The sequence below is a fragment of the Cinclus cinclus genome, chromosome 29 (genome assembly GCF_963662255.1).
Source record: "Cinclus cinclus chromosome 29, bCinCin1.1, whole genome shotgun sequence".
NCBI classification, from domain to species: Eukaryota; Metazoa; Chordata; class Aves; order Passeriformes; family Cinclidae; genus Cinclus; species Cinclus cinclus.
Window position 1 is genome coordinate 1,132,279 of NC_085074.1, and position 26,398 is coordinate 1,158,676.

A 26,398-nucleotide genomic window follows, 5' to 3' on the forward strand; every position below is an offset into this window, starting at 1 on the left:
GAGGAGCTGCATTACCCAACTTTGTTATTCCCAGCTTGGAGAAAATAAGGACTTTCCCAAAAATTCATTTTCCAAGTCTGGATCATTCCTGCTGAATTAGGAAATGCAGGATTTAATTCCAAACACCCCATTTCCATGGAATTCTTCCTTGGAGCATCCGGGATTCATCCCCATCCCTGCAACACCCAGGGCTTGGATTTCTCCCCAGATCCACCAGAACTGGGAAGTTTTGCTGGAAAAACCCTCGAGAATGGAGAGGGTTAAGAGCAAATCCAACAGGTTTTTTTTTGTTGTTGTTTTGTTTTGGTTTGGTTTGGTTTGGTTTGGTTTGGCTTGGTTTGGTTTGGTTTGGTTTGGTTTGGTTTGGTTTGGTTTGGTTTTTTTCTTCCCTGGGAGTTCGTCACCCTCTTGTGGGCACTGGGAATATGCTGGGGTGGAAAAGCCTTTTCCCACCTGGAAAAGGTGAATCCCATTCCTGGATTGCTCCACAGGGAGCAGGAGGCCATAGATGTCCTGTCCCAGTTGTTGTCAGGAAAAAGATGGAATGTTCCCTGCAGGAATGGTGGATTTGTGTCATCCCTCCACTTCCACTCGGGAATGCAGTGGGAAAAGTGGGAAATCCCAACCTGCTGTGCTGGAAGGGTTGGGTTGTGATGGAGCCTGGGAAAACGGGATATGTGCGAAGGAAAAATGTGCGATAGCCCAGGAGACGGAGTGCAGGAAACTCCTGGAAAGGGGAATTCGATGGGAATTGGTTCCTGGACCTTCATCCCACTCCTCCTTTCCTCAGCATCCCTCATCTCTTCCCACAGAGAATTTGGGATGGGATCATTTTGCAGTTTCCCCATTCCTCCCTTTAAACATTTCCCTCCGTTTTTATCCCTTTTTTTTTTTTTTTTTGTGATCCCAAACCCTCCTCGGAGGCCTTTCCCAGTGGGGATGGAGGGGGATCATCCTGTTCTTCATGGAATTCCGGCTCTTTTTCCCTGGCAGTGTCCCCGGCCGCCGAGAGGCTCCGTTACATCCTGGGGGAGGACGACGAGCCCCCCAACCCCACGCTCTTCACGGAGATGGACACGCTGCAGCACGATGGCGACGAGATGGAGTGGAAGGAATCCGCCAGGTGAGCTGGGATTTGGAAATGGCCCGCAGGAAAAAATCCCATCCCAAAATATCCCCGCGTGGAAGCGGGATCCGGGAATGGGCGTCGATCTTAGCGGTGTTAACAAAGGGCGTTCCCAAATCAGGGGAATTCTGGAAAATGGGATTTTGGGGAGGGTTTGGAAATGGAATATCAGGGAATGAGCACTGGGAAAAAAGGACATTCCTGAATCAGGGAAATACAGGAAAAATGGGATTTCGGGGAGGGTTTGGAAATGGAATATCAGGGAACAAGTGTCAGGAAAAAAGGATATTCCTGAATCAGGGAAATGCAGGAAAAATGGGATTTAGGGGAGGGTTTGGAAATGGAATATCAGGGAATGAGCGTTGTTTATAATGGTGTTAAAAAAAGACATTCCCAAATGAGGAAAATGCAGGGAAAACAGGATTTTAGGGGAATGTGCACCTCAGCTGCATCCTGAGGATGAGCCAGAAGATTTCCCAGTTTGTCCTGAATTTCCTCAAATCAGATCAATCCCAGAGCTGGAGCTTTTCCCCCTGGAGTCACCAGAGTCCTGCAGGAAGGGCTGGGAGGGTGAAAAAATGGGATAAGGTGCTGGGAAACTGGAAGATTCCAGTTGGGAAATGGGAATAAAGAACATTTTCCCAGTTTTTTTTCCTCCACATCTTTTCTGGCCAGGCGAAGAGTGAAATGCTTCCCACCCCTGATCCATAAGAAAAAAAAAAAAAAAAAGAGCAAACCCCACCTGCTCCATCCTTAATAGAATTATCAAAGGAGCTGCAAGTGGAATTTGTTTCATTGACCTGGAATTTTTTCCATGGGAAGATCCAAAATCCAAGTGGGATTTTCCCTTCCCCATCTCAGCGGGGTTGGGGTTTTTTGGGAAGTTGTTATCCCAAACACCTGTTATCCAGGTGTTATCCCAAACCCTTTCCTGTGGGATTTCCCATCTTGGGTGTGGAATTCTGATCCCAGGGAATGGGATAAATTGAGATTAGGCCCTGTGGATGCCCATCCCAAATTTTGGGCTGGTTTTTTTGTATCAGCCAAATTTTGGGAAGCTCCTTAGGATCCCTCTGGTTCCAATCCCTGCTCTGACTCCGCAGTGTCTGGATTATGTTGGCAAAATCTTTAATTTTCCATAAATCCATGTTTATTTCTTCCTTCCCACTCACTGAAAACCTTGGAAGGCAAAACAATCTATGTTTACATCGGGATTTTCATCAGGGAGGGCTGGAGGTGGAGATTTCCAAATTTCTCCTGATTTTGCAAGTCCCAATTCCCACTCTCTGGCCAGGGGATCCCTTATCCTCAGGCGAGTAGTTTCATGGTACGAGCACCTAAATCCACAATAAATGGGGGGAAAATGGGATTTTTTTCTTGAATCACGGAGGTTTTCCAAATCCCAATTCCCACCCTTCAGCTGAGTTGGGACCCTTTATCCTCAGGCGAGTAGTTTTGTGGTATGAGCACCTAAATCCACAATAAATGGGGGGAAAAGTGGGAATTTGGCATGCTGGGAGCAGCAGGGAGGTGGGAATTCACCGTAACCTGGGCGAAAGAATCCTGGGATGCCGATGCCAGGGCAAAGGCACCGCTGGAATCGTGCCCTGAATCCCACACTCTGTCCCAAGCTCCCTAATAACCCAAATTCCTCAGGAAAACAGGGCAGAAAGGAGAGGAAAAGCAGCGTAATCGGCTTTGGGAGAGTGGCGCCGGCGCTTGGCGGGAGCTGCCGCGGGAAGCTTGAATTCCATCCCAGGGAAAGCCAAAGGGCCGGAGGAAAGGATTCTCCAGAGGAATCCAGGCAGGGAGCTGTGGGATGGGTGCCAGGGCCAAGTGTTGGGTTTTGAGGGGATGTTGGGGTTCTGCTGAAACATTCTTGGTGCTCCCGGATAATATTTGGGGAGTCTTTTAGTGAGGACACCCGAGGTTTTCTCTTTGCAGCAGCTGATCCCATCCTGGCTTTTCCCCATCCTTCCCCCTTGGCATTCCGGGGCCACCAGCTGCCCCTAAAATCCCTTCTCCTCCTCTGTCCTTCCCACTGGAGCCCAAATCCCGCTCAGATACGTCAGGTTGAACTCCAGGAAGGAAAATCCACGGAAGAAAAGCAACTTTTTTTTCCCAAAAAATAAGAGCTGCCCTTCCAAGAGTCTAAGCCCCATTCCCAGGAATTTGGGAGGAATCATCCACCCTATTCTGGAAGTTTCTCTGGAGTCTTCATTGTAAAATCAAGGAAGGGAAGGGCTGAATTCCAAAGATTTGCAAATCCTTCTGTCCCCCGTGGCAGGGATGGAATGCTCAGGGTGGGGGCTGAGCATTCCTAAGGAATTGGGACATTGGGAATGCTCTGAGAGCTGCTCTCCCACAGTCTGCTCCAGGCAGGAGCAGATCCAGGCTCAGACCAGGTCACCTCTGTGGGAAAGGTTCCCAAAACTCACTGGAGCAATTTGGGGAGGGAGAAATCCAGGGATTTGGGTTTCCTGGTAGGACTGGGAGTTTTTCCTCCACTCTGCAATTCCCAAATCCCTCAGGAGCGATTTGAGGAGGGAAAAATCTGTGGGTTTGGGGTTCCTGGTGGGACTGGGAGCTTTTCCTCCAATCCACAGCTCCCAAACCTCTCAGGAGCAATGTGAGGATGGAAAAATCCATGGGTTTGGGTTTCCTAGGGGTACTGGGAGTTTTTCCTCCAATCCACAATCCCAGAAGCAGCCCTTTAGAGAACAACTCCGACAGATTCTCCCTTCCCACACCAGATAACGAGAGAGAACTTTGTGAGATGAATTAATCCGTATTTTCCAAGCAGGGAAACTCCCCATGAAAAGCCATTCTCGTATCCCCACACCCACCCCATTCCGGGCCCATCCTGCTCTCATTCCAGGTGGATCAAGTTCGAGGAGAAGGTGGAGGAAGGTGGCGAGAGGTGGAGCAAACCCCACGTGTCCACGTTGTCCCTGCACAGCCTCTTTGAGCTGCGGACGTGTCTCCAGACAGGAACGGTGCTCCTGGACCTGGACGGATACTCATTGCCCCAAATTATAGGTGGGAGCCTCTGGAGGTTTTCCCTCCAAGTCCTAAAATGCTGAGAATGGATTTAAACTCATTTATTTGCTCCATACATGGAATTTGTCCGGGAATGAGCAAAAGGAGGAGTTGGGAGCCATCAGCTGCTCCCAGAAATTGTTGTGTTGAGGTCTTGGGGGGATCTGGAGATCACTGCTAAAGCAGCAGATTTTGGGGGTCACTGCTGAAGCATCAGATTTTGGAGGTTTTGGGGGTCACAGCTCAAGGAGCAGATTTTGGGAGGTTCTGGGGGCCACCCCTGGGTCACCATGGCTGTGTGTTGCAGATGATGTCAATGAGGAGCAGATTGAGGACAGATTTTGGGGCACCTTGGGGGTCACCCCTGGGTCACTGCACAAGAAGCATATTTTGGGGGGCTCTGGGGGTCACTGCTCAAAGAGCCAATTTTGGGGATTTCAGGGGTCACTCCTGGGTCACCGTGGCTGTGTGTTGCAGACAATGTCAGTGAGGATTGAGGACAGATTTTGGGGCTATTTTGGGGGTCATCACAGCCACATGTTTCAGACGATGTCATCGAGAAGCAGATCGAGGACGGGCTGCTGAAGCCGGAGCTGCGGGAGAAGCTCAGCTATGTCCTCCTGCGCAAGCACCGCCACCAGACCAAGAAGCCGATCCACCGCTCCCTGGCCGACATCGGCAAATCTGTGTCCTCCAACACCGGTGAGTCCTCGGGGTCCTGCCTGGTGACACCCGTGGGCACTGGGGAGGGACATCTCAGGAGAAGGGAAGGAGGAGCCCAAGGGTTTGGGACACCCATGTGTCACGCTTGATGGGAAGGAGCCCAAAATTCTGCCCTAGTGGGTTTAGGGGTCACCAGGACCTGGGAGCCAAGGAGGTGTTTGGGACAGAGACAAGGCTGTGGGACAGGGACAGGAACAGTGTTGTGGGACAGGGACAAGGCTGTGGGACAGGGACAAGGCTGTGGGACAGGGACAGAACTGTGGGACAGGGACAGGAACAGTGTTGTGGGACAGGGACAGAGCTGTGGGACAGGGACAAGGCTGTGGGACAGGGACAAGGCTGTGGGACAGGGACAGAGCTGTGGGACAGGGACAAGGCTGTGGGACAGGGACAGAACTGTGGGACAGGGACAGGAACAGTGTTGTGGGACAGGGACAAGGCTGTGGGACAGGGACAAGGCTGTGGGACAGGGACAGAACTGTGGGACAGGGACAGGAACAGTGTTGTGGGACAGGGACAAGGCTGTGGGACAGGGACAAGGCTGTGGGACAGGGACAGAACTGTGGGACAGGGACAGAGCTGTGGGACAGGGACAGGAACAGTGTTGTGGGACAGGGACAAGGCTGTGGGACAGGGACAGTGTTGTGGGACAGGGCTGTGGGACAGAGGATGTGGCTATGGGAGGGACAGAGTCATCGTTTGGTGACATCACTGTGTGATTATGTCATTGTAAGGGAAAAGATCACAGTGTGATGACAATGTCACTGTGTGGTGACGTCGTTGTGTGATGTCATTATGTGATGGCGTAATTGAGTGATTACATCACTGTGGATGACATCACATAAGGACACTGGCACTGTGTGAGGACATCATTATGCAATGACATCGTAGTGCAGTGACATCACCGTATGATGATGACAACATTGTGTGATGACAAGTTCATTATATTATGACATCACTATGTGGGGACAATGCCACTGTACAATGACATCACAGTGGGGACAATGGCACAGTGTGATGACATCACTGATGACATCACTGTTGGGGCAGTGGTCCTGACCAATGACAATGGCACTGAGTGATGATGTCACCATGGGGACAGTGTCACTCTGTGGGGTCAATGTCACTGCGTCATGACATCACGGTGGGGACAATGGCACTGTGTGGCATCAGCGTCACTGTGTGATGACATCACGGTGGGGACAATAATGCTGTGTGATGACAATGTCACCGTGTGGTGATGTCACCATGGGGACAATGTCACTTTGTGATGCCATCACCATGGGTCAATGGCACTATGTGATGACAGCATCACTGTGGGATGATGTCACTGTGGGGGACATTGTCACCGTGTGACGATGTCACACAAGGACAATGGCACAGTGTGGGGTCTGTGACTCTGTGTGATGACATCACAGCGGGGACAGTGACTATGATGACAGCACAGTGGGGACAATTACTATGATGACATCACAGTGGGGACAATATCACTGTGTGATGACAACGTTACTGTGTGATGACAACATCACCGTGTGGTGACAATGTCACAGTGTGATGATGATGTCACCATGTGGTGACGATGTCACTGTGTGATGACAACATCACTGTGTGGTGACGTCACACAAGGACAATGGCGTAGTGTGGGCACCAAGGCTTAGCGCCGGGGTTTCCTGGCGCGGCTGCCACAGACAAATCCAGTCTGCTCCCGGCTGATCCCGCCTTTTCCCAGCCCTTACAAAAGGGGATTTGGTTGTTTTCCCGATTATTCACTCGGGTTTAGCGGGAGGTCACTCGGTGGAGCCTGGGATTTGCCAGGCACAGCAGCTCCTGAGAGTGACCATCAGTGACCAATATTCCCATTCCTGTGTCCGGCACCGGATATCTGAGCCAGGTTTTACCTAGGATCCACCAAAACAGAGCCTGGCTTAGGAAAGTTGGGTTTGGTCCCTGAAAATGGGATGGAGGGGATGGAATCGCTCCGAGTTCCCCAAGAGGGACATTCCAAAGAGGAAATGGTGGAGAAAGGGAAAGTCCCTCCTGTTTCTTGTGCTGACAGGAGCTCCATGGTGGATATCGGGATAAATCCTGTGGGCATGGGAATCCAGCGGGAATTTTGTCACTGGTTTGATTGGATTTAATGATAAAAAAAAGCAGGGAGAGACTCTGTGGTGGAAGGTGGGGCCTTAAGGAGATGCAGAGCAGCTCAGCAAAAGTGGTCCAGAGGGTCTCCCAGAAGGAATTTTGGGAATTTAGGAGGTCTTCCAAGAAAATGCTGTGCTTAAGAAAGAAAATTCGGGAGGGAAAAGGAAATGTTATGAGTCAATTCAGCTCAAATGATTGAGATGAAAAGTGGGATTCATCGCCCGTTTAGGGAGGAGAAACGTGGAGATTGATGGAGGAAAATGGGAATATTTTGGAGTGTGAAGTCCATGGCAGATCCCAAGCGTGGGTTTCTTGGGACAATTATGGGATTAAAACCCCAAATTGAATGTTGGGTCTTGCCAAGGAGCAGAAATGTCCCCTCTGGAGCCAGTGATGGCCCTGAAGAGAGCACGGGGATGGGGGGTACGGTGGCTCCTGTGTGGGGCAGCAGGATTTGGGATGGGATATCTTCATCAATATCCCCTCATTGCCAACGGAATATTCCGATGGGTGGGATAAGAGCACAGCAGGGAAAAGCAAAGCTGTGGTGTCTCCTGTGCTGGGCAGATGAATCTTCTTGCCTGCCCCTGATGTTCCCCATGGGATCCTTCCCCCGACATTCCCAATGGGATCCTGCCCCGACATTCCCAATGGGATCCTGCACTGACATTCCCAACAGGATACTGCCCTGACATTCCCAATGGGATCCCGCTCCTCATCTCACGGCCCTCTCTCCTATCTCCTCTCTCCTCTCCCAGCCCGCAGCCCCGTGCGGGGCCCGGCTGCCGGTGCCGCCTTCCACCGCTCCACCGAGGACCTGCGGATGCGGCAGAGTGCCAGCTACGGCCGCCTGCGTGAGTGGGGGGCACCAACCGCCCCGAAACACCCCTGGAAAAACAAATCCCCTGGAGAAACAGATTCCCTGGATAAACAAATCCCCTGGAAAAACAAATAAGTTACAAGGGCAGAGCGGGAGGTTGAAGTGAGATCCCACCATGGTCCCAGAAGCTCAGCACGGAGCTTGGGTTGAGTGAGGGTGCTGGTGTAGCTCAAAATCCTTAGGGTGGAGGAGAAAATTCCTTGAAATCTTTAGGGAGGGAAGGAATGGAGCTTGGAAGAGTGAGGGAATCCTGAAAGATTGCTTGGCTGGGAGAGGGCTGGTGGGAAATGCCATCCAAACCTTTGAGCTGGGTTTGTGCAGCTAAGACTGGAAATGCTTCCATTTCTGGAGTTTTGGGATCATTAGTGTTGGAAAAGAACCCATGGAAAAGATCATGGAACACCAGCACTGCCACGATGTCCCCAAAATATCCCCAAGTGCCACATCCAGAGGGTTTCTGGACCCCTCCAGGGATGGGGACTCCATCACTGCCCTGTGCCAGCCTTTCTACCCTTTCAGAGAAGGAATTTTCCCAAATTCCTGGGGTTTCCCAGCACTGCTGCTGCTTTGCAAGCCTGGATACCGTCAACAATATTTTATTTCTTTGCACGAATTCTCCCCACCGTGCTTCCTCCTGGTGCCAGGGATGGCTTTTCCTCACATTCCCTCCCTTCCCTGCACCAGGTCACGCCCAGAGCCGGAGCATGAACGACATCTCGGACACGCCGAGCACTGACCAGGTACCCATCCCAAAATCCTGCTGGGAGGAGCATCCCGACACAACCCCTGCTGGCTTCTGGGGGTGTTTGGGTCCGTGCGAGCCTTGGCTGGGTCAATATCCACACAAATTCCTAATTAGGGGAGTTGGTGGCTGTGTTGATCACTGGGGATCCGTGGGGAAGCTGCCCCAGCTCTCAGCATGGAATCAGGGACAAGCCAGAGGCTGGGGCAGCTCAAATCCATCAGGATGGGGCAAAAATTCCTTTCAGATCTTCAGGGAGGACAGGAAGAGTGTTTGGAAGTGCAGGAATCCCAAAGGATTGGCTGGGAGAGGGCGATAAATCCCAGCCAAGCTCTTGGGATTGAGCACAGGGATTCAGCTCTGGAGATGAGGGGCTGGAATTTGGGATGGGATCTGCTTTTCCCAGGGTCTCTCAATGCAAAGCTCAGCTGAGAGGCCATGGGGGGGTTTTCTTTCTGGGATTGGTTTTAGGAGGGAGCTGGGAAACAGCTGCAGCTCCGGCAGGTCCCGGCTTGGGGATGGGATGGAGCAGCGGGATTTTGTCCAGCTCCCATCCCATACTATTTTTCTGGGAATACTTGGTTCATTGTATGAACTTTGCTTTTTTTCTCTTTGTGATTTCATCATGAACTGAAGGCAGACTCACCGACCCCATGGGTTTTAAGAAATGGGATGGGATAGCAACTGGTTTTGGGTTTTTAGGGAATGGGATGGGATGGGATGGGATGGGATGGGATGGGATGGGATGGGATGGGATGGGATGGGATAACAACTTGCTTTGGGTTTTTAGGGAGTGGGATGGGATAACAATTTGCTTTTCCCCCGGGATGTCCTTGCTGGGCTTACCTGGGGTGGTGCACTTTAGGGAGAGTCCCAATACAGTAAATGTTTTATTTCCTCGGATTTCATGGACAGAAATCCACATACTGCTGGGAGCCAAGGGACAGGGACACCATGAATGTTTCCAGGCCACCTCCTGAAATGAATCCATCCTGGTGCCCACTCAGGAACCCCAAATATCCCCTCCAGCAATGGGGTTCGGAGGGTTAATCCCAAAATATGCAAAGCATTTAGGTTTAATCGCCCTATTAGGCCCACTACAAAGGGACTTTTTAAGTGTTACATGAAGCTTAGTGGCCACTGGTAACTCCTGCTCTTATTCCAGAGCTGCTGGAGGAGTTGTTTTATTATTATGATTTTTTTTTTTCCATTTGGATTTAAAAGATTAGGACGGGGCGAGGTGGCTGCCCGACTCACATGCCTGCCCTCATGCTGCCATATAGATTATCATAACTCCCTGCCCGGCTTGGTATTGAACCCTTTTAGGCTCGCAATGAACAGAGCTGCAGGGGAGAAGAGACCTGGGGAATAAATCCATGGATGAGGTTTTCCTACTCCCATTATTTGTTCCAGCTCCCGGAATAGGGCTGGGGAGGAACGAGGAGTGAAAACCTCCCCTCATGCAGTGCTTGTGCAAATAAACTCCAAAAATGTTCCTGGCTCGCTTCAGCATCCCTGGGGTTTGGCTGAGGCTTTCCACAGGGGGAGTTTTCTTTGCGGAGAACCCAGGGGAGCAGAACCAAATGTTGCTGGTTGGGATGCAGAGCCCTGGGGGTGCAGTTTAGCACCAGTCTTGGTTTTAGCCGCATTTCTGAAGAAATTCGGCTTTGTGAATTTTTCATGCCTGACTCCCAGGTGTGGCTTCTCAGTCCCCACCTCTGGGAGTCCCGGGACAACCAGAGGTGAAATCTTGGAGCCTGAGGCTTCAACTTTGGGGGAAAAAAAGGGGGGCAAAACCCATATTTTGGCAACTGCTCCCTTCTTCAATCTTGTCTTTCCCACCAGCTGAAGAACAAGTTCATCAAGAAGATCCCCAAGGATGCTGAGGCCTCCAACGTACTGGTGGGGGAGGTGGAGTTCCTGGAGAAGCCTTTTGTGGCCTTTGTGCGGCTGCTCCAGGCCACAATGCTGGGCGGGGTGACGGAGGTGCCCGTCCCCACCAGGTGAGCGCCGTCCCCTGGGGGCTGGGCAGTCTGGTGGCACCGCAGCACCGAGGCCGCCAACGTGGCGCCTTTTCCTCTCCAGATTCCTCTTCATTCTCCTGGGTCCGGCGGGAAAAGCCAGATCCTACAACGAGATCGGCAGGGCCATCGCGACTCTCATGGTGGATGATGTGAGTAGACACCACCCCTGGCCCTCATTTGGGCTCACAACCAAGTAAAAAAAAGCAATTTCCATCCTATCACCCCAAAAATTGAGATTTAAACTCCCAGAAGGACATGGGACTGGAGGCTGACTCCTGTCCCATGTCCACCCCCAGCTCTTTAGTGACGTTGCCTACAAAGCCCGGGACAGGGAGGACCTGATTGCCGGCATCGATGAGTTCCTAGACGAGGTCATCGTCCTCCCGCCTGGCGAGTGGGACCCCAACATTCGGATTGAGCCTCCCAAAAAAGTGCCCTCGGCTGAGAAGAGGTGGGTGGAGGCCATGGGGCTGAACACAGGCCTGTGGCCACTCCTGTGTTTCCAGTTCAAAGGAGCAAGAACCTTGCTTGGCTTCATCCCATTAAATAACCCCTCCAGATGTTCCAGAAATGCTGGATTTGCAGCAGGTTTTGTTCCAGGTCGGCTTGGAGCTGTTTCCACTCTCCTGGAGCAACTTTTAGTGGGAGATGACCCTGCCTGGAGCAGGAGTTGAACTAGATGATCCTTGAGGTGTCTCCCAACCCAACCCATCCCACAACTCTGCAAATTGACCAAACCCAGCTCTGGATCTGCCCAAATTCACCCCAAAACCCAGTTCTGGATCTGTCCAAATTCACTCCAAAACCCACACTTGGTGCAGGCCCAGAGCTGCACTGCAGCCTGGGCCATGGTTCTCACACGGGGACTCAGCTGTCCCGATCTGCTGGCGCCGATCTAGCAGTGCCAATTTGGTAATGCTGGTCTGGCAATGCCAATTTGGCAGTGTCAATCTGGCAATGCAGATTTGGCGGTGCTGATCTGACAATGCTGATGTGGTGGTGCTGATCTGGCAATGCCAATTTGGTAATGTTGGTCTGGCAATGCCAATCTAGCAATGCCAATCTGGCAATGCCGATCTGGCAATGCTGATCTGCTGGTGCTGATCCAGTCTGGCAATGCCAATCTGGTGGTGCCAATCCGGCGATGCCAATCTGGCAATGTCTATCTGGCAATGCCGATCTGATGGTGCCAATCTGGTGGTGCCGATCTGGCGGTGCTGATCTGGCAATGCTGGAGTGGATCTGAGGCGGTGCCGGTGTCCCGCAGGAAGTCGGTGTTCTCGCTGAACGAAGTGGGGCAGATGAACGGTGCAGCCGGCGGGGCGGGCGCTGGGGGCGGTGGTGGCGGCAGCGATGATGGAGAGATGCCCGAAGTCCACGAGATTGGGGAGGAGCTGGCCTGGACCGGCAGGTGAGTGAGGAGCCCCCTCCCCCAAAAATCTCTGGAGGGTGCTGGGATCCCTCAGCCTCTCCTGTGGGCTCGTCCTGGGGTGTCAGGGGCACGGAGGGGGGAAAACCTGGTGGGAATGGGTTTTTGTCAGCACCAGGATTATTTTTGTGGTTTTTTTTATAAAATTATATTTTTGTATCAATAATTATAAATTTCCCAGCTGGCCAGAGGAGCTGTGGCTGCCCCTGGATCCCTGCAAGTGTCCAAGGCCAGGCTGGACAGGGCTGGGAGCAGCCTGAGATGGTGGGAGGTGCCCCTGGGTGGGACCGAGGGGTTTTAGGACTCGTATGAACCCAAACCATTCCAGGATTTCAGGATGCTTGAGCCTCTCTGCCCCTCTGGAGCCGGGTTGGGAGAGCTGGGAATGCTCCCCTGGAGAAGGGAAGGATCCAGGGAGAGCTCAGAGCCCCTTCCAGGACCTGGAGGGGCTCCAGGAGAACTGGAGAGGGACTGGGGACAAGGGATGGAGAGACAGGACACAGGGAATGGCTTCCACTGGCAGAGGGCAGGGATGGATGGGATATTGTGAAGGAATTCCTGGCTGGAAAGGTGAGGAGGGCCTGGGATAGAATTCCCAGAGGAGCTGTGGCTGCCCCTGGATCCCTGGAAGTGTCCAAGGCCAGGCTGGAGCAGCCTGGGACAGTGGGAGGTGTCCCTGCCATGGCAGGGATGGGATGGGATGGGATGGGATGGGATGGGATGGGATGGGATGGGATGGGATGGGATGGGATGGGATGGGATGGGATGGGATGGGATGGGATGGGATGGGACCCAAGGCTCTTCACAACCCACACCACTCCAGGATTCCACAATTCTGTTTTGGTGGAAGTCACCAGATCCTTGGTGGTATCTCCACAGGTTTTGCGGTGGCCTCTACCTGGATATCAAGAGGAAGCTGCCCTGGTTCCCGAGTGATTTCTATGAGGGTTTCCATATCCAGTCCATCTCTGCCATCCTCTTCATCTACCTGGGCTGCATCACCAACGCCATCACCTTTGGGGGGCTGCTGGGGGACGCCACCGACAACTACCAGGTGTGGCCTGGGGTGTCACTGGCTTGGGGACAAGCAGGGATGGGATGGGATGGGATGGGATGGGATGGGATGGGATGGGATGGGATGGGATGGGATGGGATGGGATGGGATGTGTTTTACCTTACTTGTGCCATGCCAAGCTCCTGGGGGTGGACATTCACTGCTAGGTGGGACTGGCAGCCCTGGGACGCTGGAATTCCCTCCATGGCAAGGCCAGCAGCAGTGGCACAGGGTCCCAACCATGATGAGCCAAGGTCCCTCAGCCCCAGCTCCATCAGGGGATCCATGGGGCTGTGGCATGGCCTGGCACCCCCATAACGCTGTCCCTGCTCTGTCCCCAGGGGGTCATGGAGAGCTTCCTGGGCACGGCCATGGCCGGCTCCATGTTCTGCCTCTTTGCTGGGCAGCCCCTCATCATCCTCAGCAGCACCGGCCCCATCCTCATCTTCGAGAAGCTGCTCTTCGACTTCAGCAAGTGAGTGCTGGGCCACCCCAGGGGACACCAGGGCCTGTCCCTGTGGGGGTGGGACGTGTCCCTGAGCCCCCGGCCAGCCTCACAGTGCCCCCTGTCCCCTCTTCCAGAGGCAACGGGATTGACTACATGGAATTCCGCCTGTGGATCGGGCTGCACTCGGCCCTGCAGTGCCTTATCCTGGTGGCGACCGACGCCAGCTTCATTATAAAGTACATCACGCGCTTCACCGAGGAGGGCTTCTCCACCCTCATCAGCTTCATCTTCATCTACGATGCCATCAAGAAGATGATCGGGGCCTTCAAATACTACCCCATCAACTCCGACTTCAAGCCCGACTACGTGACCATGTACAAATGCGAGTGCATCGCCCCTGACCCAGGTGAGTTCATCCCGGGGCCACCCGGGCAGGAGCTGGGGGTGGGAGGGAGGTCCTGGCATGGATAAATCCCGTGGGATGGCTGGCCCAGGATGTGGCAGGAGGCAGCTGCCTGGGGTGGAGAGACCTCGTCCTCATCATCCTCCTCTGAGAGGGTTTGGAAGATGGAGGAAGAGCCTTGTCCCCCTTGGATGAAGGACTCAGTGCTTCCCGGGGTACAGTGGACAGGGAGTCGGGATCTCAGCCTGGAGCAGCCAGACATGGATGGATAAAAGGAAATATGGAGAAAAGGGACATTTCAGGTCATTCTGGCCTGCTGCTGATGGAAACTGGATCTCCAGAAAACACCTGGAGTGCTTCTGGGCTCTCTGGTGGCCGGGATACCCCAGGATGTCCCAGCTGGGTGTGGAAATCTCCATGGACTGTTTTTCCTCCTCTTTTTCCACTCCTTTTCCAAAAGGAGAGGCCATCAGGCTCTGAGCAGATGGTCCTTCTGTGGTTTTGCTCTTGGATAGACGTTGTGGATGTTCCCAGATCCGATTTGTGGAGCCCAGACACTCTTGGAAGGGAGCAGAGATGACTTTGGGCTTACGGCAGTGAACGCCTACTCTCTCAGGAGCTGAATTTATGTCAAAAATCTAAATTTTGTGAAGCAGCAGCTGCAGCCAGAGGAGATGGACAGTGGATGAAGATGATGGTGGATGAAGATGATGATGGATGAAGGTCACAGTGGATGAAGGTGATGGATGAAGGTGATGGTGGGTGAAGATGATAGTGGATGAAGGTTATGGTGGTTGAAGGTCACAGTGGATGGAGACGATGTCACGGGGGATGAAGATGATGTATGAAGGTGATGGTGGGTGAAGATGATGATGGATGAAGGTCATAGTGGATGAAGACGATGATGGATGAAGACGATGATGGATGAAGACGATGATGGATGAAGATGATGATGGATGAAGATGATGATGGATGAAGGTCATAGTGGATGAAGACGATGATGGATGAAGGTCACAGTGGATGAAGACGATGATGGATGAAGACAATGATGGATGAAGACGATGATGGATGAAGATGATGATGGATGAAGGTCACAGTGAAGTTCTGCCTGTCTCCTTCCTTCAAGAAAAGCATCTCTGACCCCCACCTGATGCATTCCCACCCCATCCACCATTCCAAGGAGAGCTCTGACCTGATGGGAGCCGCAGTGATTGGGTTGAATTCTGCATTTCTCCTCAATTCCCGCTTATCCACCCCTCCATGAGCACCACGATCCCGCCAGGACCCAAGAGCCCAGAGCAGCACCCAGAACCAGCCCAGCTCTTCCAAAGCCGAGCCCCCCAAAGCAGACCTGCGGAACCCCCGGAGCTGGAATTCCAGAACCGTGAGCACCCCCGGGATCCACCCGGTGGCTCCTACAGGAGGAGTCTTCAGCCTCCAGGGAGGTCTCCCCCTTCTCCAAGCCCCCATTCCGAGCAAACCCCGAGCAGCCGTGAGGCATCCATGCCCCAATTCCCGATCCCGCTCCTCGCTCTGGCTGCCAAAGGCAACCGTGTCCAGGCTGGATTTAAAATTCCTCTAGAAATAATGTTTATTCTCCCCTCCATCCTTATTTTTTTTTCAATTCCCTTTTTTTTCATCCATGCTGATTTTTGATTATTATAACTGATTTGTCCCGTATTTGTCTCTGCTGCACACATCAATTGGGGCTGATTTCAATCTCAAGTGAGTATCGCCTTCTAAATATTAAAATTATTTTAATATTTGATACTCTCCCCCCATGGGGGGTTCCCTTGTTATTTTTTTTCCCCATGTATTTGACTTTTCTCTCTCTCTAAAAAGGCTTAAGGAGACCCCTTAGGGCTCCTCTCTTTAACCCCACCGGTGCCGTGCCGCCCTTTAAAGGCGTAAAAATCCCAAAATAGGTTTTCAGAAAAGTAAAAGGTTATGGAGGAGAAAAATGAGAACAAAGCTGATGTTTTTAGGGTCGGGTTTGCTCCCCAGAGCTTGGTCCCGGCAGTTTCGGGGTCTCTGTCCTAACCCAGCTTCTCCTTCATTAATCCCCGGCGACGGGGATGGATGCGGCGGCTGAAATTCCTGCTTGGCGAAGAGGATGGAAGAGGGGGGTGGCAAAGCAGTGCCGGAATTCCCGAATTCCCTCTTTTAGGGGCACCCTGAGAGAACCTGGGTGTGCTCCCGGAGCTGCGGAGCTGCGTCGCCTGAAGAGCCAAGGAGGAGAAGGTGCTGGGGGCTCGAAAAGATGGAATGTTGCACTGATGACACCAAACCATCCCAAAAAATTTTTTTAAAAAAAAAAAGAATAATTTTTCAAAAGGCAAATTTGGCATGATTTGGGTGCCACCTCTCCAAAAAAACAAAAATAAATGCCCAGGCTGCTTTCCCAGCCTTCCACCCCTGTGGTTTTAAGCCCACCCTACTCCTGGCGGCTTCCATGGGAAGCTCCAGGAAATTTTAGGAACTGGGAAGCTCCTAAAAAATCCCCTCTGGCCCCGGCCCTCACCAGCCCTGGAGGGAGAAGCCACCATGGGAGCCGCCGCGTCCTCCCCGGTGCGTGGGATTAATCATGGAGAAGTCACTGCGGGGTTAGAGAAAGGGGGCTTTCCCCCCGAAATCTCGGGATGCTGATCCCTGCCAGGCACAGCTGGTGTGAATGCCCAAAAGTTCCGTTTCAGCCCCAAAACCTCAATAACCGACTCCTTTCCCGCAGCCAACGCGACCTTGTTCGATGCTTCAGCTCCAGTGGCACCGAACACCACTAATGTTTCTCTGGTAAGAAATGGGATCTGCTCGTCCCAGTGGGAAATTTGGGATGGGGGAGCGCGGATCCGAGGGATTTCAGCACTCAAGGAGAGGGATGGGCCAGCTCGGAGAGAGGGAAACTCAAATTTGGGCTGGTCTGGGTTCCAAGCGTGGCTCAGCAGCACCAAATTCACACTTTCCCTCCCCAAATTTATACCAGCTCTGGGGTTTGCCTGTGGTTTTTGGTATCCCAGTGGCAGCATCTCTGGAAATTTGCTTTTCCTTGCATGCTGAAATGGCTCAAACTGCTCTTTTTGGGGGTTTGACCAGGAAATGTCCACTTTTTGCAAGCTGCAGTTGCTAAAAACGCTGATTTTGTTCAATCCAGTTGTGAAATTTCCCTTTTCTTCTACAATGAGATCCTTAAAACACAAAATGTGAGGTTTTAGACAGGAACATTTCCTTTTCTTGCACAATGCAATCCCTTAAAGTACAAATTTGGGGCCTTGGACAGGAAATTTCCCTCTCTTCCCATGCTGCACATTAAAAATGCCAGTTTTGCTCCATTTGGGCTGGAATTTCCCCTTTCTCTGCACGCCGCAAGAATTTCAAATTTTGCTAATTTTTCTTTTTTGGGGGGTCTCTTGCCAGTCCAATGCTATCAACCTCACAGCTCTGGACTGGACTCAGCTGAGTAAGAAGGAATGTCTCAAATACGGCGGCAGCTTGGTGGGAAAATCCTGCAAATTCGTGCCCGACCTGGCCCTCATGTCCTTCATCCTCTTCTTTGGCACCTACTCCATGACCCTGACCCTGAAAAAATTTAAATTCAGCCGCTATTTCCCCACCAAGGTAAGGAAAGGACCAGGTTCTGCCAACCCCTTTCCCAAAAATGAAGGAAAATGGGAGCTGTCGGGAGTGTTTGGTGGAGGCGAAGAATGCCAGGAAAATAAACTCCAGTTTTCAGGAGGTTTTGGCCACAATTGGGAGGTTTTAGGTCCTGATTTTTGGAATTCTGTGAGGCTGTTGATAACATCCTCCTCTCTGAACTGGAGTTGAGTTAATGGGTGGGCAATTAATGGGTAGACAATGAATGGGTGGACAATTAACGGATGGAGAACTGGTGGGATGATGGATGAGGAATTGTTGGGTGATCCCATACACAGAGCAGTGGTCACCAGCCCAGAGTCCGATGGACATCAGTGACCAGCAATGTCCAGGGGTCCCTGTCGGGGCCAGAGTTAATTAATGTGCTCATTAACAATGGAAACGAAGGGGTCAAGGGGACCATTGGGAGGTTTGCAGGTGACACCAAGGGACAATCCTGAAGGATAGGGATGTCCAGAGGGGCCTGGACAAGCTCCAGGGAATCTCACGGGGTGGACCCAGGCTGGGAGAGGGGTTTGGGTGCCTGAGAGGCTGGACATGAGCCCAGAGGGGCCCTGGGCTGAGCCCCAGCCTGGGCAGCAGTTCCGGGGCCCCGCTCAGGTGAGACCCCCACCTGCAGGGCTGGGACCTCACCTGGGGCATCTGGAGCTGCTGGGGCCCCTCTGGAGCCAGCCTGGGAGAGCTGGGAACATTCCCCCGAGGAAGGGAAGGATCCAGGGAGAGCTCAGAGCCCCCTGCAGGGCCTGGAGGGGCTCCAGGAGAGCTGGAGAGGGACTGGGGACAAGAGATGGAGGGACAGGACACAGGGAATGGCTTCCACTGGGAAAGGGGAGATTTAAATGGGATTTGGGACGGAATGAGTGTGGGGAAGGGCTGTGATGAAATTCCCAGAGGAGCTGCAGCTGTACCTGGATCCCTGGAAGTGTTCCAGGCCAGGTTGGAACACCTGGGACAGTGGGAGGTGTCCCTGCCATGGCGGGGGTGGCACTGGGTGGGGTTTGAGATCCCCCCCCAACCCAAACCATTCCAGGATTCTCTCCCTTGGCTCTCCCAATCCCAATAATCCCAATCCCAAGCGCCCCTCATCTGGTGGAGGAGAGGTGAGGACGTGTGGATTTCGGGGGTTGTTCCTGGGTTATTGGTGGCTGAGCGGAGCTGGAAAGGCCTCAAAGCAGGAGCAAACCTCTCCATCCCAATTCCCTTCCCAATCCCATTAATTCCCCTTCCCACCCCATTAATTCCCACCCCATTAATTCCCATTCCCACCCCATTAATTCCCTTCCCAATCCATTAATTCCCCTTTCATACCTCATTAGTTTCCTTTCCAGCCCTGTTAATTTCCCATTTCTACCCTACTAATTTCCATTCCTACCCCATTATTTCCCCTTCCCACCCCATTAATTCCCTTCCCATCCCGTTAATTCCCATTCCCACCCCATTAATTCCCACCCCATTAATTCCCACCCCATTAATTCCCACCCCATTAATTCCCATTCCCACTCCGTTAATTCCCTTCCCAACCCATTAATTCCCCTTTCATACCTCATTAGTTTCCTTTCCAACCCTGTTAATTTCCCATTTCTACCCTACTAATTTCCATTCCTACCCCATTATTTCCCCTTCCCACCCCATTAATTCCCATCCCGTTAATTCCCATTCCCACCCCATTAATTCCCACCCCATTAATTCCCACCCCATTAATTCCCACCCCATTAATTCCCATTCCCACCCCGTTAATTCCCTTCCCACCCCATTAATTCCCACCCCATAAATTCCCATTCCCACCCCGTTAATTCCCTTTCCAACCCTGTTTCCCTGTGTTGCCTCCAGGTCAGGGCCTTCATTGCTGATTTTTCCAATGTTTTCTCCATCCTGCTCTTCTGTGGAGTGGACGCCTGTTTTGGACTGGACACCCCCAAACTCCACATCCCCAGTATCATCAAGGTTCGGCCTCCTCCCCTCTCCCCTCCCAAGCTCTTTTTCCAGCTCCTTTCCAGCTCTTTGGGTGTTTTTTTGGGATATCGCAGCTCCAGGTACCTTCTGAAAAGCTACTTTGTCTTTTCTAACAATATTCTAATTTTCTGACTTTTTTTCCTCTCTTTGTTGTTTTTCCTCCTTTTTTGTTGTTTTTCCCTCCCTTTTTGCTTTTTTTCCTCTCCCTTTTTTTTTCTCCCCTCCTTTTTCTGCTGTTTTTCCTACTTTTTTGGGGTGATTTCCCTCCCTTATTATTGTTTCCCCTCCATTTTCTTGCTTTTCCACCCCTTTTTGTTGATTTCCCTACCCTTTTTATTATTTTTCCTCTTTTTTTCTCCTCTTTGTTGTTCTTCCTTTTTTTCCTTTTTCCCCCTCCTTTTGTTTTTCCTCCATTTTTGTTGTTTTTCTTCCCTTCTTTTCCCCTCATTTTTTGTTGGTTTTCCTCCTTTTTTCTGCAATTTTCCTCCCTTTTTTATTGTTTCCCCTCAATTTTTTTTTGTTTTCCCTCCTTTTTCTTTTCCTCCTCTTTTTATTGGTTTTCCTCCTTTATTCACTCTTCTCCTTCCTTTATCTCTCTCATTGTTCTTGTTTTCCCTCCCCTTTTTTCCTTGTTTTTCCTCCCCTTTTTCTTAATTGCCCTCCCCTTTTTATTGTTTTTCCTCCTTTTTCCACCTTTTTTTTGTGTTTCCTCTATTTTGCCCTCAATATTTTCCCATTTTGTTGTTTTTCCTCTATTTTTTCCCCTCTTTTTTTTCTCCTTTGTTTTCCCTCCCTTTTTTTCTTGCTTTTCCTCCCCTTTTTGTTAATTTTCCTCCCTTTTTATTGTTTCCCCTCCATTTTTTTGCTTTCCTTCCTTTTTTCCCCTCTTTTTTTGGTTGCTTTTCCTCTATTTTTCCCTTTTTTGTTGTTGTTGTTTTTCCTTTTTTGTTATTGTTGTTTTTGTTTTCCTCCCTTTTTTGCCACTTTTCCTCCCTTTTCTCTCTCTCTCCCCCTCTCGCCGGCAGCTCCGTAAGCTCATTAGCGATTTCTCAATCTTTATGTCCATACTAATGTTTGTGGGACTGGATGTGCTTTTTGGACTCAACACCCCAAAGCTCCAAGTGCCCACTGATTTCAAGGTAAAAAGCCCCAAAATTCATAAAACCCCATTCTGGAAGGATTTCTCCTCCCCCATCCAGGGGGTGATGTGGGGATCCCAGTGGGGATTCCGGTGGGGATCCCAATCATGATTCCAGAGAGGATCTCAGAGGAGATCCCAATGAGGATCCCAATGGGGATCCCAATGAGAATTCTGATGAGAATTACAATGAGAACCCCAATGGTGATCCCAGTGAGGATCCCAATGGTGATCCTAATGAGAATCCCAATGGGCATCCCAATAAGAATCCCAATGGGGATCCTAATGAGGATCCCAATCGTGATCCCAGAGAGGATCCCAACGGGTATCCCAATGAGAATCCCAGAGAGGATCCCAATGAGAATCCCGAAGGTGGTCCCAGTGGGAATCCTAATGAGGAACCCAATGAAGATCCCAATGAGGATATCAGTGAGGATACCAGTGAGAATCCCAATGGGAATCCAAATGGGGATTCCAGCGGTGATCCCAATGGTGATTCCAGTAGGAATCCTAATGAGAATCCCAATGAGTATCCCGGTGAGATTCCCAACGGGGATCCCAATGAGAATCCCAATGGGGATCCCAATAAGGATTTGGGGGTGGTTTGGGGTGCGGGATTTAGGATGGATCTGAGATGGGGCAATGGGGTTGTCCCCAAACTCCATCCCTTGGGTTTTCCCAACCCGTGCCGTGTTCCTGAGGTTCCGACCCCATTGTCCTCCCCAGCCCACCCGCGTGGACCGGGGCTGGTTTGTGTTCCCCTTTGGGAAGAACCCGTGGTGGGTGTACCTGGCCAGCGCCCTGCCCGCCCTGCTCGTCACCATCCTCATCTTCATGGACCAGCAGATCACGGCCGTCATCGTCAACAGGAAGGAGCACAAGCTAAGGGTGAGATCCCGGAGGATCCCCCACAGCACCCAGAACACCCCAGGGCTCCCCTACAGGGTGCCCCATGTCTATGTGGGGTACATCAGGGTGACACAGGGTGCCCCATGCCCTTCTAAGGTGCAGCAGGGCAGCACAGGGTGCTTTGGGGTGATACCAGGTGCCCCATATCGGTGTGGGGTATATCAGTGTGACACAGTGTGCTTTGGGGTGACACGGGGTGCCTCATATCCATGTGGGGTGTATCAGGGCGACACCAGGTGCTTTGGGGTGACACCAGATGCTTCGGGTTGACGCAGGGTGCTCCATGTCCATGTGGGATACATCAGGGTGACACCAGGTGCTTTGGGGTGACACAGGGTGCTTTGGGGTGGCACAAGGTGCCCCCTATCCGTGCAGCAGGGTGACACCGGGTGCCTCAAGGCCTTTCAGGGCACACCGAGGCCCTGCCAGAGGCCTCGGGGGAGTCTGGGGGGCACACCATGGTGCTGGGCTGCGGGCGACCCACAGTGCCCCCCCTGCTGTGTTGCAGAAGGCAGCCGGGTACCACCTGGACCTCTTCTGGGTGGGCATCCTGATGGCCGTGTGCTCCTTCATGGGGCTGCCCTGGTACGTGGCTGCCACCGTCATCTCCATCGCCCACATCGACAGCCTCAAGATGGAGACGGAGACCAGCGCCCCAGGGGAGCAGCCCCAGTTCCTGGGGGTCAGGTGAGTCCTGGGGGAGGGTCTGAGCAGTGTCCTGGGGACAGCAGGGACAGGGGGGGATTGTCCTGTCCTGGAAGGGACAGCAGGGACAGTGTGACTAGGGCAGGATTGTCCTGCTCTGCTCTGGGCTGGGGTGGCCTCAAAAAACACAAAACTCACCCAGTTTTGGGTGATACAATGTAGAAATGCCAATAAATTATTGGAGAGTGTCCAGAGGAAGGACATGAGGGTAGGGAAGGGTCTGGAGGAGCGGCTGAGGGTGCTTGGGGTATTCAGCTGGAGAGACGGAGGGACAGTGATCCCAGCTCCAGCGTCCTCGGGAGGGGGAGATGAGAGACAGACCCTGAGCTGTGTGACAGGGACAGCACCCAGGGAACAACTGGAGCTGGGCCAGGGAGGTTTGGGGTGGGTTTTGGGAAAGGTTCTGCCCCCAGAGGGTGCTGGGAATTGCACAGGGAATGGGCACAGCCCCAAGGCTGCCAGAGCTCCAGGAGTGTTTGGATTTTGGGGTGTCTGTGCAGGGCTGCCAGGGATGGACAGAGTGGGAATTTGGGGTGTCTGGGGTTGGATCCGTGACCCCGGTGGATCAATCCCATCCCCACTCGTGATCCTGTGGTTCCTGGGGGTGATGAACCCCTCACGGGCTGATCCTGTTCCTGTCCCCACTCCAGGGAGCAGAGGGTGACCGGCATCATCGTCTTCGTGCTCACGGGGATCTCAGTTTTCCTGGCTCCTATCCTGAAGGTAAAACATTCCCGTTGTCCCCTCCTGCAGAGATCTGGGGACATGGGGGTACAAAAGCCGGATCCTGCCTGGTCCTCGTGACATCCAGCGCTGTGCCCTGGTCCTGGGGAGGAGCTGCTGCCTTCCCTGGGCTCAGGGCTGTGGTTTTTCCCTGTTCCCAGTACATTCCCATGCCGGTGCTCTACGGGGTCTTCCTCTACATGGGCGTGGCGTCGCTGAACGGCATCCAAGTGAGTGCCCTTCCTCCTCGTCATCCTCCTCCTTATCCTCCATCATCCTCATCCTCCTTCTTGTTCTCCTCCTCCTCATCCTCCTCTTCCTCTGTCCTCCTCCTCATCCTCCTCATCCTTGTCCTCATCCTTCTCTTCCTCATCCTTGCCCTCCTCATCCTCCTCCTCACTGGCCACAGACTGTCACAAACTGGCTCAAAAAGGAGGATTTTTTACTCAAAAATTTCCACGCATGGGACAGCAGATACCCCAAATCCTCCAAGAAACACCAAAAACCAGCAAATTCCCCATCTAGGGGGGGAATAAAAGAGGCTTTTCCTGGGCAGCCTGTGGGGTAGGGCAGAGGATTAACCCCAGGCCTTCCACCCCGGGTGGTTTTGGGATCATTTCAAGCTCTTCCTCTATTTTGGGGACTAAAAGAGGGTTTTTCTGCCGGGTGGGGCTGAGGATTAACTTGGACCTTCCTCCCCGGGCAGTTTTGGGATCGCTGCAAGCTCTTCCTGATGCCAGCCAAGCACCAGCCCGACTACGTGTTCCTGCGGCACGTCCCGCTGCGCCGCATCCACCTCTTCACCCTGGTGCAGATCGTCTGCCTGGCCGTGCTCTGGATCCTCAAATCCACTGTGGCCGCCATCATCTTCCCCGTCATGGTGATCCCATCCTTGATCCAAAAGGATTTTCTGGGAAATTTGTGTTAAGGGAAAATTTGTGTTAAAGAAATTTCTATTGTGGCCCCACCATGGCTGCCAACATCTTCCCTGTCACAGGAATTCCAGCCTCGCCCCAATTGAGTTTTTTTGGGATTTATGGAGATTTTGGTGTGGTCCGACTATGGCTGCCATCATCCTCTTCATCATGGTGATCCCATCCTTGATCCAAAGGGATTTTTGGGATTTAGGGAATTTTTGGTGTGGTCCCACCATGGCCACCATCATCCTCCTCATCATGGTGATCCCATCCTTGATCCAAAGGGATTTTTGGGATTTAGGGAATTTTTGGTGTGGTCCCACCATGGCCACCATCATCCTCCTCATCATGGTGATCCCATCCTTGATCTAAAGGGATTTTTGGGATTTAGGGAATTTTTGGTGTGGTCCCACTATGGCCACCATCATCCTCCTCATCATGGTGATCCCATCCTTGAACTAAAGGGTTTTTTGGGATTTAGGGGATTTTTGGCTTGGTGGTCACCAGATCTTGGGTTGAGATACTCTCGGACCTCTCCCCTGCCAGATCTTGGCCCTGATCCTGGTGAGGCGGCTCCTGGATTTCGTATTCTCCCAACATGACCTGGCCTGGATCGACAACATCATCCCTGAGAAAGAGAAGAAGAAGGAGGACGACAAGAAGAAGAAAAAAAAAGGCAACAAAGGCGAGAGCAGCAGCGATGAGGAGGTGGGCGTGGGGTCACCAGGGGGCTCCCGAGGACGGTGGGGACATCCCAGAGCTGGGGAGGGAAAATTCCCCCTGAAACCTCTGGGTTCGGGATGAAGGTCTTGGCCTCCTGGAGCTCTTCCACTGCACAGACAGAAGTGGTGCTGGCAGGAGACTCCAGGGAATGTCCCAGAATCTGGAAAATCACGGCAAAAAAAAAAAAAATAGGAAACCCTCAGGGAGAAGAGCCCAAATCCCCCGGTTTAGGGCGTGGCCCCCATCACTCAAAGCCTCTGTGCGACTCCTGCCCTGGGATTTGGGAAGAGGAAGGCAAAGCCTCCTCCTCTTCCTCTGGAGGTTTCAGGTCCCTTTGGGAGCTCCAGACAGTCTCAAAGCCTCCCCAGGCACTGCCTTCACCAGGAATTTCCCCGTTTCTTCCCCAGTTCCCACCTCCCTCAGTCATTAAGATCCCCATGGAGCCCCTGCCCACGCAGCCCCAAAACGGGGGCCCCCATGGCCTCAGCCGTAAGTAACGAGCCCAGAAGCCTCTCCCTAACCTCTCCTGCGGGCTCCGCACGGCACTAACCCCGCTGGACACGCACCCCGGATCCCTCCTGGCTCATCGGGACCAGGGCAAATCCAGGAGGGGAGAGGCACAAGAGCACCGCTCCTCCCAAAGCCTGGAGATCACCAAGATTTCCTCAAATCTCAAAAAAAAAAAAAAAAAAAAAATCCAGGAATCTCCTGGGTTTCACCACCCCTGAGCTGGTGCTGATGGGGGTTTGTGAAAAACATCTGTTGGGGATGGTTTGGAGCCCCCAAAACCCTCTTGGGAAAGAATAGATTTGGCTCCACCTTCACCAAAAGTCCCGGGAATAAATTTGGGGAGGGGGGGTTCATTCCAGCGAGTTTTAGCTCAGTTTAACTCCTCAAATGCAGCTTGAACGGCTGGCAGGGCCTTTCCTCTCGCTGATCATCCCCAAAATCAGCAATTCCCAGGAGTTTTCCTCCTCTTCCTACCACCCAGAAAGGTGGGATTGGTGATTTCAGCCCCAGAAAGGTGAAATTGGTGATTTTGGTGCAGGAAAGGTGAAATTGGTGATTTTGGGCCATCCAAAAAAATTAAATTAGTGATTTTGGCCCTAAAAAGGTGGAATTGGTGATTTCAGCCCTGAAAAGGTGGGATCAGTGATTTTGGCACAGGAAAAGTGGAATTGGTGATTTTGGGCACAAAAAAAAAAATAATGAAATTGGTTATTTTAGCCCCCAAAAATTGGGATTGGTTATTTTGGCCCCGAAATGGTGGAATCAGTGATTTTGGCACAGGAAAAATGGAATTGGTGATTTTGGGTCCCAAAAAAATTGAAATTAGTGATTTTGGCTCCAAAAAGGTGGGATTGGTGATTTTGTTGCAGGAAAGGTGGAATTGGTGATTTTGAGTCCCAAAAAAACCATGAAATTGGTGATTTTGGGCCCCCCCAAAAAAGCAGAACCAGTGATTTGGGCCCAACAAAAGTGGAATTGGTGATTTTGGCCCCAAAAATGTGGGATCGGTGATTTCGGCCCCAAAAAGGTGGAATTGGTGATTTCGGAGCTGGGATGCAGCGGAGAGTGGGGGCCAAGGGGGATTTTTGGGGTCACCTGGGGAATGTTTCAGCTCCGTGTCCCCCCAGGAAAGAGGGCCTCCACCTGGAGCTCCGCGCTCTGA

The 26,398-nt window shown here is 52.2% G+C and overlaps 1 protein-coding gene across 1 annotated transcript; it reads left to right on the forward strand.

The window, feature by feature from the left end:
- The first annotated feature begins 873 nt into the window (after positions 1-873).
- SLC4A5 (solute carrier family 4 member 5) lies at positions 874-26,398 on the forward strand. The gene is made up of 23 exons (XM_062510798.1): positions 874-1,123; positions 4,005-4,165; positions 4,712-4,867; positions 7,789-7,884; positions 8,595-8,650; positions 10,498-10,655; positions 10,738-10,825; positions 10,973-11,127; positions 11,944-12,087; positions 12,985-13,159; positions 13,501-13,634; positions 13,742-14,013; positions 16,739-16,800; positions 17,422-17,622; positions 19,489-19,602; positions 21,476-21,637; positions 22,167-22,345; positions 23,014-23,086; positions 23,248-23,316; positions 23,793-23,966; positions 24,550-24,717; positions 25,134-25,215; positions 26,364-26,398. Exons 1-23 carry the CDS (start codon positions 1,071-1,073, stop codon positions 26,396-26,398), a joined length of 2,967 nt encoding a protein of 988 aa, XP_062366782.1. The 5' UTR covers positions 874-1,070.

Excerpts from the sequence above, each read along its gene's own strand:
- SLC4A5 (XM_062510798.1), top strand. The coding sequence starts at position 1,071 with ATGGACACGCTGCAGCACGATGGCGACGAGATGGAGTGGAAGGAATCC. Across the intron at positions 4,166-4,711 it reads CTCATTGCCCCAAATTATAG|ACGATGTCATCGAGAAGCAG; the intron begins GTGGGAGCCTCT and ends CACATGTTTCAG. Across the intron at positions 12,088-12,984 it reads GAGCTGGCCTGGACCGGCAG|GTTTTGCGGTGGCCTCTACC; the intron begins GTGAGTGAGGAG and ends GTATCTCCACAG.